Source organism: Hypanus sabinus, chromosome 21 (assembly GCF_030144855.1).
Source record: "Hypanus sabinus isolate sHypSab1 chromosome 21, sHypSab1.hap1, whole genome shotgun sequence".
NCBI lineage: Eukaryota > Metazoa > Chordata > Chondrichthyes > Myliobatiformes > Dasyatidae > Hypanus > Hypanus sabinus.
Genome location: NC_082726.1, coordinates 68,469,318 through 68,491,365, shown reverse-complemented (window position 1 = coordinate 68,491,365; position 22,048 = coordinate 68,469,318). Strand labels below are relative to the sequence as shown.

General features: G+C 42.7%; 1 protein-coding gene across 2 annotated transcripts in view; it reads right to left on the bottom strand.

Annotated features, from left to right (window-relative positions):
• The window catches only part of comtd1 (catechol-O-methyltransferase domain containing 1), a 98,707-nt gene that overhangs the window by 66,400 nt on the left and 10,259 nt on the right, over positions 1-22,048 (bottom strand). For both annotated transcript variants that reach the window (XM_059946831.1, XM_059946830.1), the window contains exons 2-4: positions 20,083-20,213; positions 18,149-18,254; positions 15,912-16,030 (exon numbers count right to left, since the gene is read on the bottom strand). In XM_059946831.1, the coding sequence (XP_059802814.1) occupies positions 15,912-16,030; positions 18,149-18,254; positions 20,083-20,213 (356 nt within the window). The remainder of the gene's footprint in view (positions 1-15,911; positions 16,031-18,148; positions 18,255-20,082; positions 20,214-22,048) is intronic.

Below are 22,048 nucleotides of genomic sequence, written 5' to 3'. Positions count from 1 at the left end.
TTCTGAGACCCTCGCTGTGCTGGAACAACACCACGACGATATTTTAAAGGAATTTAGAACCGCTTTCAAACAGCTGGAAGCCAAACTGGATCGGATCAACAATAGAGTAGACGAACATGCTGAACACTTCTCTCGCATCAATTCGACTTCTGAAAATTTAGAAAGTCGTGTTCGATACTTGGAGATTCTCTGTTCCAGCCTAGAAGAAAAAAATAATAAACTCCTTTCTAAAATGGTCGATCTTGAAAATCGGAGCAGACGTTGTAACCTTCGAATTCTTGGGTTGCCAGAGGCCACCGAACAGGGATCAACCGTGAAGTTTTTCGCCGAGTTTCTCTGTGAGATATTCGGGAAAGATTTGCTTCTGAACCTGCCCGAGCTCGAAAGGGCACACCGGGTCTACGTTCCCCCCGGAATTCTGGGCTTCCACCCGTGACCAGTAATCTTGTGCTTCCATCAATACCAGGTAAAACACCGTCTGATTATGGAGGCACATCGCAGAGGTACTCTTACTTTCCAAAATACAATCATTCGCTTTGTGGAAGATTTTGCACCCCAGACCTTAAAGATGTGCCCTGAGTTTAAAGGCGTAATGAAAGTGCTTTTTGATCGTGGTTTTAAACCCTCTCTTCGCACTCCTGCCGATTTATGAATCACGCTTAATACTGGAAAATATAAGTGGTTTAAGTCAGTGAAGGAGGCTGGGGCATTTGTTGCAAGTCTTCCAGCTATCCAGCCATCTTCGGAACCCGATCGGACCTCCTAAAATGGTGGATAAGTACTTCTCATAGTAAAGTTACTTTTCCCGGACTCACTCACTTGAATCACTCAGACACTATTTATTGAAACTCTAAGGGCTGTTGACAATCTCTCCCTGGATTTGGTGTGTCTTTTTTAAATAGACATTCTGTGCTTAATGTTTCCCTATGGACGTTTAAATAGTACTTGTGTAATCTATTTTATTCTTGTATAACTTTATCTATAGAGTTCTACAATTGACCAACTTGTTTTGGAGGTTTGAAGTCTTTTTTGAAGGCCTCCCTGTTTGTTGGTTCACAGTTTAACTGCTGACTATTTATTTATTTATTTCACCTTTTCTTTTAATCTTTGATTTTTTTCCCTCTCTGTAAATGGTTGATAAGTACTCTTCTTGAATCTATAATTTTCCCCTTCCTCCCTTTTTTTTCTCCCCTTTCTCTTACTTTATTCTTCCATAATTTTTCACGGGTAGGTTAGTTTTGGTTTTCTTCCGATTTTCTCTGTATTAAGTTTTATATTTCTACAGATGTTCCAATTTGTAGTTATGTTTTCTAGTGCATAAACTAGTTACTATTTGCTAGAGTATTTATACAGAACTGCTGTTAATGACACAGATCTGGAAGTTATATTTGGGTTAATTTTTTTGGTAGAGCTAGCTGCTTTTTTTGGTAGCCGTCTAGTTTTGGGTTGTGTGCGTGGGGTGGATTTTCCAGTTCCAACATCACTCACTGTATTTATTGTTTGTCTCTATTGCTCAGGACATGTTTATGTTTTGATTTCACGAATCTATGCTTACATTTCTGCTCCCAGACTGCTATCGTATTGCTTGACTTTTTATATGCCTGCTGCCTTTTATGCATTAGTAATTGATAATGGCTAGCGCATTTAAATTTGTGAGCTGGAATGTAAAGGGATTGAATCACCCTGTTAAAAGGAGGAAGTTATTCTCACATATTAAACAACTCAAAGCTGACATTGCCTTCCTTCAAGAAACTCATATTCGTTGTTTTGATAACTCCCGGCTTCTGTCAAAGTGGGCAGGTCAGCATTTTCATTTATCCTTTGCCGCTAAAGCTAGGGGAGCCTCCATTCTTATTAACTCAAATATTCCTTTTGAACTCCATAATAAAATATCTGATACAAATGGCCGTTTTATTATTGTTTCTGGAAAACTGTACAACACTAAAGTTGTACTAGCAAACCTGAATGCCCCCAACTTTGATGATGTTAACTTTTTTGAATGTTTTTTTTCTTCACTACCAGAGTTAAACTCATACTCTCTTATACTAGGTGGTGACTTCAACTGTTGGTTAGATCCTAATCTGGATCGATCGTCCTCTGTTACCAGATCACCTACTAAATCTGCCTTAGCTATCCAATCGTTTCTCTCTAATTTTGGTATCCCTGATATATGGCGTTTCCTTCATCCTACTGAGAGAGATTATTTTTTTTTTCACATGTTCACCATACCTTCATTAGAATTGACTATTTCTTACTTGATAACCAACTTATCCCATTGGCCTACTCTTGTGACTATCAGAGTATACTGATTTCTGACCATGCCCCAATTACTCTCTCGCTGAACTGTCCTGGTCTCCCTCAGAGGAATAAACACTGGCGGTTTGATTCAACTTTATTATCGGATGATGATTTTTAAAAATTTATTAAGGATCAGATAAGCTTTTATTTTAACACTAATACATCACCTGAAGTGTCATCCCAGATTGTCTGGGATGCCATGAAAGCATATCTGAGGGGTCAAATAAACTCTTACACAGCAAATCTCAACAGAAGATCCTGTGCAGATCGATTAGACCTCATTAATCAGATTAAAGAATTGGATCAACTGTATGCTCAAACTAAGAACCCTGAACTATACAAGAAGCGTGTTGAGCTCCAAACTAAATTTAATCTTCTGTCTACTCAACCTGTCGAACGCCAACTTCTCGAAAGTAAGAGTCGCTTTTACATTCATGGTGATAAGTCTGGTAAATTTCTAGCCAATCAGCTGAGGCGTTCCAAAGCCAAACAACATATTACAAAGATCCGGAAGGAGAACGGAGACTTTACATCGGATCATTTAGAAATTAATGACGCATTTTAAAAATTTTATTCTCGGCTTTATTCCTCTGTATCTTCGAATGACAATATCTCTTGTTGATCAATTTTTTAAGAATCTGAATATTCCTTCACTTTCATCTGATTCTAAAGCCAAACTTAATGTGCCTATATCATCAGAAGAAATATTTTTTGCAATTTCTGCACTGTCCTCAGGGAAATCTCCTGGACCTGATGGGTTCCCTGTAGAATTTTATAAATCATTCTCTTCACTTCTTTCTCCTCAGTTACTTTCAGTATTATCTGATTCGTTTAATTACGGCAAATTGCCACCCTCTTTCAATGAGGATCTATTATTCTTCTATTAAAAAAGGGCAAAGACCCAACAGAGTGTTCCTCGTATAGGCCGATTTCTTTGCTCAATGTTGATGTAAAGATCTTAGCTAAAGTTTTGGCTCATAGATTAGAAACCGTTATTCCCTCCATTATCTCTGATGACCAATCAGGTTTTATTAAAAACCGTCTCCCTTTTTTTAAACATTCGGCGTTCATTTAATATCTTATACTCACCTCCAACTGGGATTCCTGAATGTGTTATTTCCCTCGATGTGGAGAAAGCATTTGATCGTATAGTGTGGAACTACCTTTTTGCAGTCTTAGAAAAAATTTGACCTTGGTCAAAGTTTCATCTCTTGGATCAAATTGCTGTACCTGTGTTCTACTGCTTCCGTTTTAACTAATTTTCAGAAATCCCAGGTATTTCATCTCAAACGTGGCACCCGTCAGGGATGTCCCTTAAGTCCCTTTCTCTTTGATTTGGCTATAGAACCTTTGGCAATAGCATTTCGAAATTGTCCTGAATTGACCGGGATTTGGAGAGGGGGTGTTGAGCATAAAGTTTCTCTTTATGCTGATGACTTATTACTCTTTCTCTCAAATCCATCTACATCCTTACCTCCAATGTTTTCACTTCTTGACCAGTTTAGCCAGTTCTCTGGCTATAAACTTAATTTACATAAGAGCGAACTTTTCCCAATTAATAAAGAAGCACAAGAATTAACATTTCGTGATCTCCCTTTTAAAGTAGTCCATAATCAATTTACTTATCTTGGAATTACAGTCACAAGGAAGTTTAAAGATCTCTTTTGTGAAAACTTTGCCAATCTTTCACATACTATAAAACAGAGTCTGGTACAATGGTACCCCTATCTATGTCTTTGGTAGGTCGCATTAATGTTGTTAAAATGTATGTTCTCCCCAAATTTTTATACTTATTTCAATCTATCCCAATTTTTATTCCTAAATCTTTTTTTGATTCCTTAGACTCTATTACTTTGTCATATCTGTGGAAGAATAAGCCCTCTAGAATTAATAAAATCCATCTCCAAAAATCTAAAAAAGAGGGTGGCATGGCTTTACCTAACTTTCGTTTATATTATTGGGCAGCTAATATACGTTGTGCTACCTTTTGGTCTTTCTTCCATGGCCAACCCAAGTGCCCTAATTGGGTGGCAATGGAGTTGAGCTCCACTAAAGAATTATCTATCTCTGCACTTCTTGGCTCTGTACTCCCTAGCAGTCTGTCCAGATCAATAGCTAATCCTCTTGTTAGACACACTTTGCGTATATGGGCTCAGTTTAGGAAATGCTATGGTTTCCATGGTTTTTCCATTTCCAGTCCTGTCGTACATAATCACCTTTTTTTTACCTACCACGTACGAATCAGCATTCCAGGTTTGGTATAGGAAAGGCATTAGACGTTTTGAAGATCTCTTCATTGATAATCGCTTTGCTTCTTTTCAGCAGCTCTCTGTTAAGTTCAATCTGCCCAATGCTCATTTTTTTTTAGATATCTCCAAATTAGACACTTTATTGCTCCTTTAATTCCTAACTTTCCTGAAATGCCTGCAAAAAATGCTATGGACTTATTTCTTTCCATTAATCCACTAGGTAAAGGTTTAATATCAATTATCCAAGATAAATTAGCAGCCTTACGACGGGCCCCTGTGGATAAAATTAAAATGGCATGGGAGAATGATTTAAATATCTCCTTATCTGATGAGAGCTGGGACTCGATTCTCAAATCGGTTAACTCAACCCCTCTTTGTGCTCGCCATTGCCTTTTACAGTTTAAGATTGTTCATAGAGCCCATATGTCTAAATCTAAACTATCTCGATTCTACCCTAGCGTTAGTCCGCTCTGTGATAAATGCAAGAGGGGCGAGGCCTCTCTCATTCATATGTACTGGTTCTGTCATAGCTTGGAGAAATTTTGGAAAGATGTCTTCACTACGTTATCGTATATTCTGAATCAGCACCTAGAACCAAACCCCTTATTTGCTTTGTTCGGTTTCTGGGGCGAGACAGATTTACGTCTGAGTCCGACCAAATGCCGAAGATTATCCTTTGCCTCTCTCCTGGCTAGACGCTTGATCCTCCTCAGATGGAGAGATGTTGCCCCGCCCACTCATACTTAATGGCTTAATGACATTATGGCCTGCTTGGACCTCGAAAAAATTCATTATTCAGTTCTTAATTCGGACCTAAAGTTCCATAAGGTCTGGGGACCTTTTATCGAGTACTTTCATAACCTTCCTCTTGACTAGGGTTTTTTTTTTCCTTTTCGGTCCCTTGCTTTCAGCTCCTTTTTTTTCTGGTAGTAGGCATTATTATCCTCTGTTGCTGAGTGTATTGGAGTTTGATTGTCCTGATTTATATTCTCTATATCGTGTTGTGGTTGGTCTGGAGTTTTTTTTTGTGTTGTGGGGTTGGGGGAGGATACTAAGTTTACTTGTCTTCAATTTAGGTGCTTTTTTTAAAATTCTCTTTCTCTGTATCATATTGTTATTGTATGCTTAATTTTGCACTGTATTAATGTTCCTCATTGTGATTTGGGTTTTTTTAAATCTGTAAAATGTATAAAAAAACTAATTAAAAAAAAATTTAGGGTCTCCCACAGATTAATTCTGGTCCTACCTGCACCTGAATTACTTCTGGTATTCCACATTAAAGTTCTCCAAATGACAGAAATCTTAAAACTTTGATCCAATGCAGTACTATAAAGAATGAATAACTGGTTCCACTGGCCTGCTGATGCAGGGGTCTCTCTTTATCTTCACAGTTGGAGGCCCCTTCCTGAGGGCAACTTGGATGCAAGCCCAGGTCCTTTCATAGAATCATAAACATTCACTACACAAATGAAGCATATTCCATGCCCCATTTTTGTTACTGAATCAGGCGTGTGTTGAGTTGGCACAAAAGAATGAACAAGGTTCAGTAGAAAACATATATTCAATTTGTCTCTGATTATGTTTGCTGTCTTCACCAATTCACAATACAGTATAGACTATTGCCAGCCAGTCTGTTAAGCCCCATTGGAAGAGTTACACAGATTCACAAACCATAGAAGGATTTGACCCACTGTCTGCACCAACCATCAAACTTTCATTTATGCTAATCCTTTTAATTCTCTCCATATTCCCATCAGCTTCTCCAAGATTCTTCCACATCTGCATGCAAGGGGCAATTGTCAGTGGTCAATTAAGCCAAACTCAAAGTAAATTTGTTATCAAAGTACGTATATGTCACCATTTACTTCCTTGAGATCAATTTTATTACAGGCATTTAAGAGGAAGTTAAAGAAATACAATAGAATTTATAAAAAAAATATATACATAAACAAAGACCGACAAAAAACAATGTGCAAAAATAGACAAATCATGCAAATAACAAATAATACTGACAACATGAAATGTAGAGTCCTTGAAAGTGAGTCTGAGCCTTGTGGAATCAGGTCAGAACTGAGGTGAGTGAAGTTATCCATGCTGGTTCAGGAGCCTGATGGTTGAAGTGTAATCATTGCTCCTGAATTGGTGGTGTAGCACCTAAGGATCCCATACCTCATGTCTGGTAGTAGTAAGAAGAGAGTGTGGCCTACATTAAAATACCAAAACAATCATCTTTAGGATGTAGGCAGAAACCAGAGCACCTGGAGGAAACCCACAAGGTCAGAAAATGTGCAAGCTCCACATAAACTACTGTGGCAGTCTTGATTGAGCCCTCATCACTGAAGATGTGAAGCAGCAGCTCCATTAGTTGTGCTGTTCTACCCTCCCACTTTGTCCTGCTCTTCTTGTCCCGAGAATGATTAATCCAAATCGACTCAGGCAATGAAGACAAGTGATATGTAGAGATGAGAGTGAAATAGAACTCCTATCCTGCTGGAAACTTTGGCATAAAGCACTAGAGCACAGAAACAGGCTCTTTGGCTCATCCAGTCTATGCCAAACTCTTATTCTGCAACTCACATTGGTCTGTACATGGACCCTATCCCTCTATTCTTCTCCCATCCTTGTGGCTTATCCAAATTTCTCTTAAATGTTGAAATGAATGCTAACATTGCATTTGCCTTCCTCACCACAGACTCAACCTGCAAATTAACCTTCAGGGAATTCTGCACAAGCACTCTCAAGTCCCTCTGCACTTCAGTTTTTCATATTTTTTCTCCATTTAGAAAATAGTTAACCCTTCCGTTTCTTCTACCAAAGTGCATGACCATACAATTCCCAACACTACATTCCATCTGCCATTTAGACAGATTCTTTTAATCTAAGTCCTTCTGCAGCCTCTTTACTTCCTCAAAACTACCTGCCCCTCCACCTATATCCATATTGTCTACAAACTTTGCAACAAAGCCATCAATTCCATCATCCAAATCATTGATATAGAACCATAGAACACTACAGCACAGTACAGGCCCTTCAGCCCTTCATGTTGTGCTGACCCACATAATCCTTAAAAAAAGTACTAAACCCACACTACCCCATAACCCTCCATTTTTCTTTCATCCATGTGCCTGTCCAAGAGGTTCTTAAATACCCCTAATGTTTTAGCCTCCACCACCATCCCTGGCAAGTCATTCCAGGCACTCACAACCTTCTGTGGAAAAACTTACATCTGATGTCTCCCCTAAACTTCCCTCTCTTAACTTTGTACATATGCCCTCTGGTGCTTGGTATTGGTGCCCTGGGAAACAGGTACTGACTATCTACCCTATCTATGCCTCTCATAATCTTGTAGACCTCTATCAAGTCCCCTCTCATTCTTCTACACTCCAAAGAGAAAAGTCCCAGCTCTGCTAACCTTGCTTCATATGACTTGTTCTCCAAACCAGGCAACATTCTGGTAAATCTCCTCTGCACCCTCTCCATAGCTTCCACATCCTTCCTATAATGAGGTGACCAGAATTAACACAATACTCTAAGTACAGTCTCACCAGAGATTTGTATAGTTGCAACATGAGCTCTCAACTCTTGAACTCAATCCCCCGTTAATGAAGCCTAGTATCCCATAGGCCTTCTTAACCACCCTATCAACCTCAATGCAGCAACCGAGGGATGTATGGATTTGAACCCCAAGGTCCCTTTGTCTGGGATGCTGGGAGACTCCGGGACCTCCCACATCTGACACCGACCACAGAAAACTGTTCTCACACACATACTACCTCCTATTGCAATCAACAACTGCCTCACCTCGTCCCGTTATCGCTGAAAGCCCTTTCACTCCGCTGCCCACTGGATATGGCTGCCTTCTTTTGAAACCGTTTGAGCACAACTGGCTGACGTCACGCGTCTGCGCAGTCCGGCCTCTCTCTTCCCCCGAGAACTCAAAATGTCTTCCTGCTGGAAATCCTTAGGTGCTCTCCCACTGCCTTCTTGTTCTGAATCAAAAACTTCTGCAGATTCCTTGCCCTTTTTAAACTGTTCGCGCTCAATGGCGGACATCACAGGCCTGTGCAGTCTGGCATATTTTACATATAACGTAAAAAGAATCGGTCCCCAAACAGACCCCTGTGAAACATCATTAGTCACCGGCAGCCAGTCAGAAAAGGCTCCCTTTATACCCAATCTTTGCCTCTTGCCAATCAGACACTGCTTTCTCCATGCTGGAACCTTTCCTGTAATACCATGGGCTCACAGCTTGTTAAGCAGTCTCTTGAGTGACACTTTGTCAAAGGCCTTCTGAAAATCCAAGTACAGAATCGATTCTCCTTTGTCTATCCTGCTTGTTACTTCAAAGAATTCCAACAGATTTGTCAGACAAGATTCTCCCTTGAGGAGACCATGTGGACTAAGGTCTATTTTATCATGTGCCTCCAAGTACCCTAAGACCTCATCCTTAATAATCAACTCCAGCATCTTCTCAATCACTGAGGTCAGACCAACTGGCCTATAGTTTCCTTTAGGCTCTCTCTCTCTTCTTGAAGAGTGGAATGACATTTTCAATTTTCCAGTCTTCCAGAACCATTCCAGAATCTAATGATTCTTGAAAGATCATTACTAATGCCTCCACAATCTCTTCAACCACCTCTTTCACAACTCTGAAGTGTACACCATTTAGTCCAGGTGACTTATCTACCTTCAGACTTTCAGTTTCTCAAGAGCCTTTTCTCTTGTTATGGTAACTTCACACATTTCATGACCCTCGATGCCTGGACCTTCCACTATACTGCTAGTGTCTTCCACAATGAAGACTGCTGTAAGATACTTACTCAGTTCATCTGTTATTTCGTTGTCCCTCATTACTACCACTCCAGTATCATTTTCCACTCTCCACTATCCACTCTTGCCTCAGTTTTACACGATGTATCTGAAAAAGCTTTTGGTATCCTCCTTAATATTATTGGCCAGCTTATTTTCATATTCCATCTTTATTTCCGGTAAGGTAGCAGCACATATACACGCAGTGGCATCTTGGGAGCCAACCAAAGGTGTTTTTTACTTTGTTAAATATGTTTCTATACTTAGACTATTCATGACACCAGCAATTATGTGTACAGCACATCCACTACATCGGTGAGCTGCTCATTGTTCAGGTAGTCATCTGGGATGTCTAAGAGCCAGCTAGCAGTTCAGAGAAGGCGAGTCACCCCACAGGGCCGAGAGAGTCACGTCAGGCTATCAGGCTGGGGTGGTCAAGGTGGGTCTTCTGGCCGAGGGATTTGAGTCAGGCTGTTGGGCCAGGGAACTCAAGTTTGGCTGTCAGACTGGGAAATTCGAGCCAGTTGAACTGATTCGAACTGGGCCATCAGGCCTGGGGATTCAAGTCTGGCCATCATGCCAGGAGATTCATCTCAGGTGGCTGGGCACAGGAGCAGACGGATTAGGTTCAGAAGATCTGACCTGCATGGAGATCATGCTACTGCCTGCTACTTGAAGGCACCGGAGTTGGTCTTTCAAATTAGCATGAAGGTGGAGTGTAGTGAAACTATAAGTCCTGTCTTGGCTGATTCTTTTACAATCACAAGACCCTGTTGGACATTGCTTGCCGCAGGTGTGCTTCCCTTGATTGGTGGTGAGACAGATGATAAGGCAGCAGTGTTACCTCGGTCGTAGTGCGGACTAGGTCTCAATCCTTGGGTTTCCGTGGTGTCTGTACTCAGTTGGGATTGTCGCTCCCATCTGTGCTGCCCTCCAGTGTTGGATCAGCAGAATTACAGGCTGGACTACCAGGAACCATCTTTTGCAGGACTTGTCGTTCCGTGTCCTGGACTAAAAATGTTTTTTCTTGCGTGACTATGTTCTTTTCTTTTCTTTCTCGCTATTTTGAATGCACCTGTATGTTTTTGCACTTTGCCCCAGAGAAACACTGACTCATTCAGCTGTATCCATCTATGGGTTGAATGACATTTAAACCTGGTTTGATTTAACTTCTTAATGACTTTTTTAGTTGCCTTCTGTTTGGTTTTTAAAAGCTTCCCAATCCTCTAACTTCCCACTAAATTTTGCTCTACTATATGCCCTGTCTTTGGCTTTTATGTAGGCTTTGACTTCTCTCATTAGCCACAGTTGTGTCATCTTTCCTTTTTTGAATACTTCTTCCTCTTTGAGATGTATATATCTCATGCCTTCCAAATTGCTTCCAGAAATTCCCTGCCAGTGTTCTTTTCAAATCAAGTCTAGCCAACTCTTCACTCATGGCTCTGTGATTTCCTTTACTCCACTGTAAAACTGATTATTTCTGTCATTTTGTACATAAATGAGAGAACTCATCATGAAAACTGCCTACATCATTGCTTCTTTGTAAGGACAATTTTCAATGGGTGATTAATGGGGCTTGCTTGGATATAATGAAGTCACTAAAGTTTTTTCATGGCCACAGAACTCTCTCTCAATGACCTTAAGCATTAACATAGGAAATGCCTTTCTTTCCAACCAGTGGATGCATCAATCCACTAAAATTCCATACAGTCTAGAATGATTCCCATGATTGCAAATATAATCCCAATCCCACTATTTATGAGAGGAAGGGAATTCCCACCGGTGTCTATAAGGAGTCTGTACGTTCTTCCCGTGGCTATATCAGTTTCCTCTGGGTGCTCTGGTTTGCTCCCATAATCCAAAAACATATGGATTAGTTGGTTCATTCCTCACAAGGGTGTAATTGGGCAGCATGGAAACTTTGGGCCAGAAGGGCCTGCTACCATGTTGTTTCCCTTAAATAAAAATAAATAAATAAACAGAAAGTGATGGACCAATTTGATAGATGTTGGCAGGAGGGAAAATACTCTAATCCACTACTAAGTGAGTGGTATAAAAAATAGTGGTAAGAGGGACAAAGAGAAAATAACAGAATTAGACAGTATCACCATTGATACATGAAAGGGAAATTTTTGACAAATCTGTTAATGTTCTTTTACTTCTTTCAAATATGATCCTGCTACAATTGGACCCTGTGGTTTATATTTTGATCATGTGCTTTCAGGCCGATTGAGCGATCTGGCACTTTGCTGTCTTCAAGGGAGATTGGTGAGGTTTTGAACAGAGTGTGTGGATTGGAGGCCAAGAAGCCCAAAGATGGTGGATGAGCCCATGATCAAGTCCATTTCTCACTGATCCTGCTGACTGAAGCATCCAGGAAGACCGACATCAACAAGGTCAGCGAGCAAGTGTTGTGCGCCACCTACCTACGTTTGACCAGTTTCTGTCTCTCTCCTTCTCGCTCAATGCTGCTGGAGGATGGTGCCGGAGTCTTGGGCTGGGGGCAAGGTTTATTCAACATGGTTTGCGGATTGGACACTATAGTTCATGTTATGATGTGTCTCTGGTTTCTGGTTACTCTTTCTTTTTATTGCTATTTTATGCGATTTTGATTGGCTCAGTGGCCTGCAGTCAATAAATGATACAGCGTTAAATTGATCTGAACAGAACAAACTGAACATTCCTGGGCTGTTTCAATGACTTTGTAGCTTGATGTTTTATATTCTGTGTTTTTCACTTTTTTTTTGACGTTTGCACAATTTGGTCTTTTTTCACATGTTAGATGTTTGATGTTTTCTTTTAATGGGTTTCTGCTTCATGGCTGTCTGTGGGAAGACAAATCTCAGGGTTGTATACTGCACACATACACTTAGAATAAATGTACTTTGAATCTTTAATGTTCTGAGGTTGTAACAGAACGGATTAGGATGAGCCAGTGGACAGGAATAGTTGGGCATTCAGTGGACCTTTGATAAGGTGTCTCACAATTTGGGAGCAATATACTGGTGTTGATTGAAGATTGGTTCAGGGTCAGATAGCTGGAACAATAAGTGTCTTGTTTTTGATTTGGGAGGTTGGGACTAGTGGAGAAACATAGGGTTTAATGCATGGTTTCAATCCATATCAATGATTTGGAAATGCCAAATCACTGAAGGGAGAAATCAGCTTTGTCTGTCACATGTACATCAAAATATCGAAACATTCAGTAGAATGCATCATTTTGCATCAATAACCAACACAGTCTGACGATATGCTGCTGGCAGCACATGAGTACTGTCATGCTTCCAGTGCAAAAATTGCAAGCCCACAACTCAATAATCCTACCTATAAGCCTTTGGGACGTAGGAGAAAACGAGAACATCCAGAGGAAACCCAGATGGTCATGGGGAGGAACCAAACCCCAATTGATGCTGGCACTGTAATGTGATTGTGCACTGCCTGTACTTGATCTTCTCATGCAAGTTTGTTGAAGATGCAAGGCTAGGTTGCAAGTTGGAGGATACAGAGAGGTTTCAGGAGAAATAAACAATGTGCAAAGTCATGGCAGATGAAATAAAATAGAATAAAACGAAATAAAGTAGAAAGAAATAAAAAAGTTGTGTCTCTACGAAGTGAGAATTTGAGAGGCATTGGGCATCCTGGTATGTGTCCTCATACAGGTTTTCATTCTGAAATATCGACAGTTTCTTTCCTTACACAGATGCCACATGACCTAATGAGTTCCTCCAGCAGATTGCTTAACCTTATACAGTACATGAGCCACTGAAAGTAACCATACCAATATAACAAAAAAATCAGAAAGGCTAAAGGCATGTTGGTTTTCTTTTGCAAGAGTATTTGAGTACAAGAGTAGGGACAGCTTGCTGCAATTATAAAGATTAGCTTACACACATAAAATGCTGAAGGAAATAAACATGTCAGGCACATCTATGGCAAAAAATAAACAGACGATGTTTCATACAACAATGTTGTGGCAACCTTCAAACCCTGCCTCCCATATAACTCCCCACCTTAAATTCCTCCATATACCTGTCCAGTAGTCTCCTCATCTGCCTCCACCACTGACTCAGGCAGTGCATTCCACGCACCAACCACTCTCTGAGTGAAAAACCTTCCTCTAATATCCCCCTTGAACTTCCCTCCCCTTACCTTAAAGCCATGTCCTCTTGTACTGAGCAGTGGTGCCCTGGGGAAGAGGTGCTGGCTGTCCACTTTATCTATTCCTCTTAATATCTTGTATACCTCTGTCATGTCTCCTCTCATCCTCCTTCTCTCCAAAGAGTAAAGCCCTAGCTCCCTTAATCTCTGATCATAATCCATACTCTCTAAACCAGGCAGCATCCTGGTAGATCTCCTCTGTATCCTTTCCAATTCTTCCACATCCTTCCTATACTGAGGCAACCAGAACTGGACACAGTACTCTAAGCGTGGCCTAACTAAAGTTTTATACAGCTGCATTATTACATCACGACTCTTAAACTCTATCCCTCGACTTATGAAAGCTAACACCCCATAAGCTTTCTTAACTACCCTACCTACCTGTGAGGCAACTTACAGGGATCTGTGGACATGTACCCCCAGATCCCTCTGCTCCTCCACACTACCAAGTATCCTGCCATTTACTTTGTACTCTGCCTTGGAGTTTGTCCTTCCAAAGTGTACCACCTCACACTTCTCTGGGTTGAACTCCATCTGCCACTTCTCAGCCCGCTTCTGCATCCTATCAATGTCTCTCTGCGATCTTCGACAATCCTCTACACTATCTACAACACCACCAACCTTTGTGTCATCTGCAAACTTGCCAACCCACCCTTCTACCCCAACATCCAGGTCGTTAATAAAAATCACAAAAAGTAGAGGTCCCAGAAGAGATCCTTGTGGGACACCACTAGTCACAACCCTCCAATCTGAATGTACTCCCTCCACCACAACCCTCTGCCTTCTGCAGGCAAGCCAATCCTGAATCCACCTGGCCAAACCTCCCTGGATTCCATGCCTTCTGACTTTCTGAATAAGCCTACCGTGTGGAACCTTTCAGGCCAAGAGTCTTCATCGGGGCAGGAAAGAAAGGGGGAAGAAGCCAAAATAAGAAACTGGAGATGGGGGAGCAGTTCACACTGAGAGGTGATATGTGAGATCCAATGATGGGATAAGGTGGGTGGCTGGGGGGGTGGGGGATGAAGTGAGAAGCTGGGAAGTGGTAGATGGAAGAGGCAAGTGACCGAAGAAAAAAAACATCTGTTAAGCGAGGACAGTAGTCAATGGAAAGAAGAGAACGGGGAAGGGTACCAGTGGGTGGTGATAAGCAGGTGAGGAGAGAAGGGGTAAGAGGGAAGTGAAAGGGGAAAGATAAAAAAAGAGAAGGAGGAAAGAGAGGAAACTATCGGAAGTTAGAGAAATCGATGTTCATATCATCAGGTTGGGAGCTACCCGGATGGAATACAAGTGATAACTTCAGTTCTCTTCTCAACCCTTAGTGGCACGAGCCCTCAAGTGTTCGTGTAATAAATGCTTAGGTGAAATTAGTGACCCTGCGCTTGACAAAGCCATCAGCAAGACAGGGTATACATATCCCATTCTGCTGTAGAGAGCAACAAATAACTGCTATATTTGGCCTCAGTGCCATTACTGATGATGAAGGTTTAAGGGAGAATAGTAAAGACAATAGACAATAGACAATAGGTGCAGAAGTAGACCATTCGGCCCCTCCAGTCTGCAGAGTAAAGATTGGGAGCGGGGAGATGGGGGTGGGAGAGAGATCGGGAGCGGGGAGCAGGGGGGAGATTGGGAACAGGGAGTGGGGGGGGGGAGATTGGGAACGGGGAGCGGGGGGGGGGGGAGATCGGGAACCGGGAGCGGTGGGGGGGGAGATCGGGAACCGGGAGCGGTGGGGGGGGAGATCGGGAACCGGGAGCGGGGGGGGGGGGGGTGAGATCAGGAACTGGGAGCGGGGGGAGATCAGGAACGGGGAGCAGGGGGAGATATCACACTGAAGACGAATCACTCATTGCATTCAGTATAGACTTGGCTGGCGGCCAAGAGGAATCTGGTTGGAAACTCCACCGCCTCAGACCCTCTGCATCTGACTCACGTCTGCCCAGTACACAGTGGGGCCATCAGCAAAAGTGGCGGGAGCAGACAAGCAGCGTAAATATCCAGAAAGTATATTCTCGCAAGAACTCTACACGATGAACAATTCATTTCCATAGTCTACTTCTCCTTATTCACTGTTCACTTTGAGCCTCTGCTCAGTACAGACCCAGCGACTGGGACAGGTGTTTTGTGTTTACCTGCAGATGTCCTCAGGTGTCGACATTGAAGTAATGCAACATGGAGGTGCACAACTTCAAAAGATCAAAATTTAAAAGCAAAGTTTGTGTATGAGGTCAACATTTTATCAGAGTCCAAAGCAAAATAAACAGTGGTAACTCTCTACAAACCCCCTTCTCTACAAACATACTCACTCTCTGCAGGGACAATTAGTTTGAAAACCGTCACTTACAAAAAAGTTTACTCTTTGGAAGTAACCTCGTTGTATTTGAAATCTCTTCTCACCTCTCTCCAAAATGGTTTCCCAATGTTGACAAAGTCCATGTTGATGTCGCAGGCAACAACCACACCATCAGCTGGCAGCCTCAGGGCCATGTTCAGCATGTTGTATCCAGTGTAGACTCCTGAAGAAACAGCACAAAACCAAGACCATCACCATCAAACTGGCCAAGGCGAGACAAAGGAAAGCTGCTCCCGTATTCTGTAGGATTGTGGTCAGTCCATTATCTTGAGTGCTCTCTACACCCTGAGCTGGAGGAGACTTCACTGCCCCAGCCCCAGGCAGCAGCTTAGCATGGGCTCTGGGACGCAGTGGACTACCAGCAGCCATAGGAGGAGAATTAGGTTATTCAGCCCATCAAGTCTACTCCACCATTCTATCATGGCTGAGTTATTATCCCTCTCAAACCCACTTGTCTGCCTTCTCCCTGTAACCTTTGACTAATCAAGAACCTATCAACCTCTGCTTTAAATATTCCCAAAGACTTGGCCTCTATAGCTGTCAGTCGCAATGAGTTCCAGATTCACTACCCACCAGCTAAAGAAATTACTCTTCATCTCTGTTCTGAATGTACCCTCTGGTCAAGACTCCCCCCACTATAGGAAACATCATCTCCACAACAACTCTATCTAGGCCTTTCAATATCTGATAGGTTTCAATTAGATACCCCCCATTCTTCTAAACTCCAAAGAGTTCAGGCTCAGAGCCATCAAATGTTTCCAATAGATTGACCCTTTCAGATGAAGATCCCTCCATCCCTTGGCAAAACCACAAAGATGGAGCTGAACACTGCTCCACCAGTCATACAAACCAGATTTGTCAGATAATTCAATCAGTCTACAACTGCACTCTCAAATACTGTAAGAAACAGATGTGACAGGAGATGGCAGCTTCAGGCTGCCAATGTGATCAACCTCAGAGTCCACTGCTCCGTTAGTCCTAGCTTCAGGCTGCCAGCCTGATGGACCTCAGTGTCCACTGCCCTCTTCATTCCAGCTTCAGACCATCAGTGTGTCAGCCTTCAGTCCCAGCTTCAGATTGACTGCTCTCTCATCAGCCTCAGACTGTCAAAGCCATAGATCTCAAATTCTGCTGTCCCGGGTTATGAAGGCCTTAATGATTTATTTTTACAATTATTTTCCATCACAGCTGTGGGGACACTGCTCGGTACACCCTACAGAAAGTAGCTGGTAATCTCCGAGATTGTCTTCTATTTAAATATGTCCCAAAGCCATTGTCGAAACTCGACTCTCTCCTTTCTATGACAATGCTGTCCACTACCTAACCAGCTCAGCTCTCCCCCTCAGCTGAGCACAGCCCAAGAAAACTCAACCCACCTTGACTCAGGTAATTTTGTCCCTATCCTCTCCCTTTGCAGCTGAGCCCCTCCTACTCATCGACTCTGGCCCCTCCCAGTCTTTCCCTTCCCAGAGTGACAATGCAATCCCTCACTCTCTGCAGCTGCTTCACGAGAAGGTAACTTCCTTTCCTCAGGATGTTTATGGGGACCTTTTATAACACTTGCAATTGCTACTTTTCAACAAGATTCAAGTTTGTTTGATGTCATTTCCTGTACACAAGTGTAAAGGAGAACAAAATATCTATTACTCCAGATCTGATGCAGCACAAAAATAGCATAGAAGATAAAGAACACAATAATCAAGAAAAAATATATAAATACATAAGATCACTCATGTAATTGTACGTCAATAAAGTGACACTAGACTGTACATAGGTGACTGGTAGGAAATAATAAAGTAGTGTTGATCAGCCTTACTGCTTGGGGAAAGTACCTGTCTTGGTGCGGATGCTATGTAGTTTCCTCCCTGGTGGGAGTGGAAAACACAGTCCATGAGCAGCGTGGGTGGGATGACAGTACAAGGGAGGAGAGCCCATTATCTGTGACACCAACCTTAAACACCTGCTGGTGGAATCAGAGGGTCAGGCGGACTCCATGGAAGGAAATGGACAGTCAATTGAGACCCTTCATCCAGACTGAAAGTGTAGAGGAGAGATATCTGGTATAAAAAGAGCTGGAGGGACAGAATGGAGCAAGAGCCGGCAGGTGATGGATGGATCCAGGTGAAGGGGAGTGGCAGTAGAAATTGCAACAGTGACAAGAGAGGTGACAATCCCTTGAAGAATCTCTGCTCATATTGCTTTAATTCAACTGGATTTTGTCTTACGTGTGGTGACCCACAGTGATGGGCATCAGTCAGCTCCTGCGGCAGGCGGAACTCACCTACTTCGATGACCTTCTTGGCTTTGATGAGCGTGGCCAGGTTTGCCAGTAGCTGAGCTTCCTCACACGACACCATCATTAAATAACCCTGATCCTCGAGAGTCCGCTGGAGGAGAATTTCAGAAGATGCTGAGTGAGAGGGGTTTATTATTTTTAAATTTGTTTTGTGTTCTTTCCTGATTCAGCTCAAGGCATTTACAAAGGGAGGCACTGCATACCTTCTAAACACAAGTACACACTTTATTAGAACTGCGATACAAAGAAAGATAAATGTCTACAGTGATCAAAATACTTATTGTTCACTAAACGAGCTAATCTGCAGAATGCTGACAAGCTTCATGCAGCCTTCCCCGCCCCACCCAAATCCCTATATCTATTTGTCCCCGTCTTCTCCAGTCCTTAGCACTAGCCAAAGTTATGATCTAGCCTAAAACAACTGCATCAAGAAAGTGCCCTTTTTATACTCCTTAAGATACCTTCAAAGCATAATGCAACTATCAGCCCAGTACTGTTCCTAGTGGTACCAGCCGCACACCCTCTTCTCTTAACGACCTTCAGGCCAGACATATAACACAGGAATGCAGACATGACAGGAGAAAAACATTCATTATCTAATCACAGGGAGATACACTCCTGCACATCTCCAAACTTTCACATTCCCTTCCCCTGTGTAGAGGTTAGCACAACTGCTTTACAATGCTAGCGGCTGCAATTCTTGCTGCTGTTTGTAAATTCTCCCCATAACCTTGTGGGTTTCCTCCATTTTCTCTGGTTTTCTCCCAGTCCAAAGACATACAGGTTATGATTAGTAAATTGTGGACATGCTATGTTGGTGCTGGAAGCGTGGGGACACTTGTGGGCTGCTCCCAGTACATTCTCAAACTGCGTTGATCATTGATACCAACAACACATTTCACTGTATGCTTCAATGTACATGTGACGAATATAGTTAATCTTTTTATCTATATCAGATTCAGATTCAGTTTATTGTCATTTCGAAACCACAAATGCAATGCAGTTAAAAAATGAGACAACATTCCTCCAGAATGATATCATAAAAGCACATGACAAAACAGACTACACCAGAAAATCCACATAACATTTGGCAATCTCCAATCCAGAGTCCAGAGAGGCTGCTGCTTATTAATATCCCGCTACCATCTTAGCACGTTTCCCGGAAAGGAGCTCCAAATCCACCAGACAAAACAAGATCAAAAACTAAAGCTACAAGACCTGCACAAAACCACATAGTTACAACATATAGTTATGACAGTGCAAACAATAGCATAATTGATAAAAAATAGACCACGGGCACAGTAAAAATAGTCCAAAGACGTTAAAAGACTATAAGTTTGAAATAAACCACCACACAGTTTCCACAAGTCCTCAGGGTCCTGACAGACTCGTCATCCCACGCAGGCAGCAGAAGGGAATAACCCCGCTATGGACTTCCACAGCGCCGCCCGACTCAGCCTTGCAGACGCAGCACACAGTGAAAGCTCCGTTGAACCCAGCCTTGCAGACATAGCACACACTGAAAGCACCCCGACTGCAGCGGACTCCGAGTCTGTCGAACCTCCAAGCCTCCAACCATCCCCTCCGGCACAGCTTCTCTGAGAACTATCCTCTGCTGAGCGCATTAAGATGCCCCCGCCAATGGCCACTGGCAACGCGACCCCAAGGATTGGGGGCCTGTTCTTCTCAGCAGAGACCCAGACCAGTTACTAATCCCAAAGCCATTCCCTCAGTAACTGGAGACATAAACTGCTCCCCCTGTCTACAGTGGGGGGAGGGGGGGGTGCATACCCAGTCCAGAGATGTCACCCAATTTGCTTCAGCTGAGAGTCTCCCTGTAACCATGGCTAATCTTACGCCCTGCCTCATGCCTGACAGCGTAGATACTGAAAGGGTAATCATCACTGCTTTTCACTGACCTGCTTCAGCTTCTGCAGCACAGGGTGTTCCCGCAGGGAATTCTGTAGGAGGTATTTCATCAAAGGATCTTCTTTGGCACCTCCGTGACTCTTTAAAGATCTTACATGACACTGAGAAAAGAACCTCTTCCCTGAAGGAAAGACAGAGCACTTTTGAATTAATCCAAAAACATGCAAATATTAACTTGACAAATCCCAAGGTGTGAACAGAAATACAGATAATGGTGTTACAATAAAAAAATAATAATAATAGGCATCCGTTAGTCTCGAGAGACCATGGATTTGTGCCTTGGAAAGTTTCCCGGGCACAGGCCTGGGCAGGGTTGTATGGGAGACTGGCAGTTGCCCAAGCTGCAAGCTTCCCCTCTCTACACTACCGATGTTGTCCAAGGGAAGGGCAAAGGCCGATACAGCTTGGCACCGGTGTTGTCGCAGAGCAATGTGCGTTGCCTTGCTCAAGGACACAACACGCTACCTTAGCTGAGGCTCAACTAGCGACCTTCAGATCACTAGACCAATGCCTTACCCACTTGGCCACATGCCAACACGGTAAAAATAAACATGATTAACAATATAATCTCATATAAAGCAATAGACATTGGTGAAAAACACTTCCTACAAAATCCAATAGCATGAATGGCAGTGATGTCTCACAGTGATGAATCCACTGCCTTCTATGCCCGCTTTGAAAAGGAGAATATAACTGCAGCTGTGAAGATCCCTGCTGCCCCCGGTGATCCTGTGATCTCTGTTTTGGAGGCCGATATTAGATTGTCTTTAAAGAGGGTGAACCCTTGCGAGGCAGAAGGTCTTGATGGAGTTCCTGGTAAGGCTCTGAAAACCTGTGCAACCAACTGGTGGGAGAATTCAAGGACATTTTCAACCTTTCACTGCTACGGGTGGAAGTTCCCACTTGCTTTACATATTAGTGCCCGAGAAGAATAATGTGAGCTGCCTTAATGACTATCGCCCAGTAGCACTCATATTGACAGTGATGAAATGCTTTGAGAGACTGGTTATGACTAGACTGAACTCCTGCCTCAGCAAAGACCTGGACCCCTTGCTTTTGCCTGTTGCCACAATAGGTCAATGGCATATGTAATCTCAATGGCTCTTCACACGGTCTTAGACCACCTGGACAACACAAACACCTATGTCAGGATGCTGTTCATTGACTATAGCTCAGCATCTAATACCATCATTCCCACAATCCTGATTGAGAAGTTGCAGAACCTGGGCCTCTGTACCTCGCTCTGCAATTGGATCCTCAACTTCCTAACAGGAAGACCACAATCTGTGTGGATTGGTGATAATATCTCCTCCTCGCTGACGATCAACACTGTTGCACCTCAGGAGTGTGTGCTTAGCCCACTGCTCTACTCTCTTTATACCCATGACTGTGAGGCTAGGCATAGCTCAAATACCATCTATAAACTTGTTGATGATGCAACTGTTGTTGGTAGAATCTTAGATGGCGATGAGAGGGCATACAGGAGCAAGGTCAAGTCAAGTCAAATCACTTTTATTGTCATTTTGACCATAACTGCTGGTACAGTACATAGTAAAAATGAGACAACGTTTTTCAGGACCATGGTGTTACATGGTGTTACATGACTCAGTACATGTACTAAAAACTAGACTGAACTACATAAAAAAAAACACTGAGAAAGCTACACTAGACTACAGACCTACACAGGACTGCGTAAAGTGCACAAAAACAGTGCAGGCATTACAATAAATAATAAACAGGACAACAGGGCAAGGTGTCAGTCCAGGCTCTGGGTATTGAGGAGTCTGATAGCTTGGGGAAAGAAACTGTTACAAGGTCTGGTCGTGAGAGCCCGAATGCTTCAGAGCCTTTTCCCAGACGGCAGGAGTGAGAAGAGATTGTATGAGGGGTGCGTGGGGTCCTTCATAATGCTGTTCCCTTTGCAGATGCAGCGTGTAGTGTAAATGTCCGTGATGG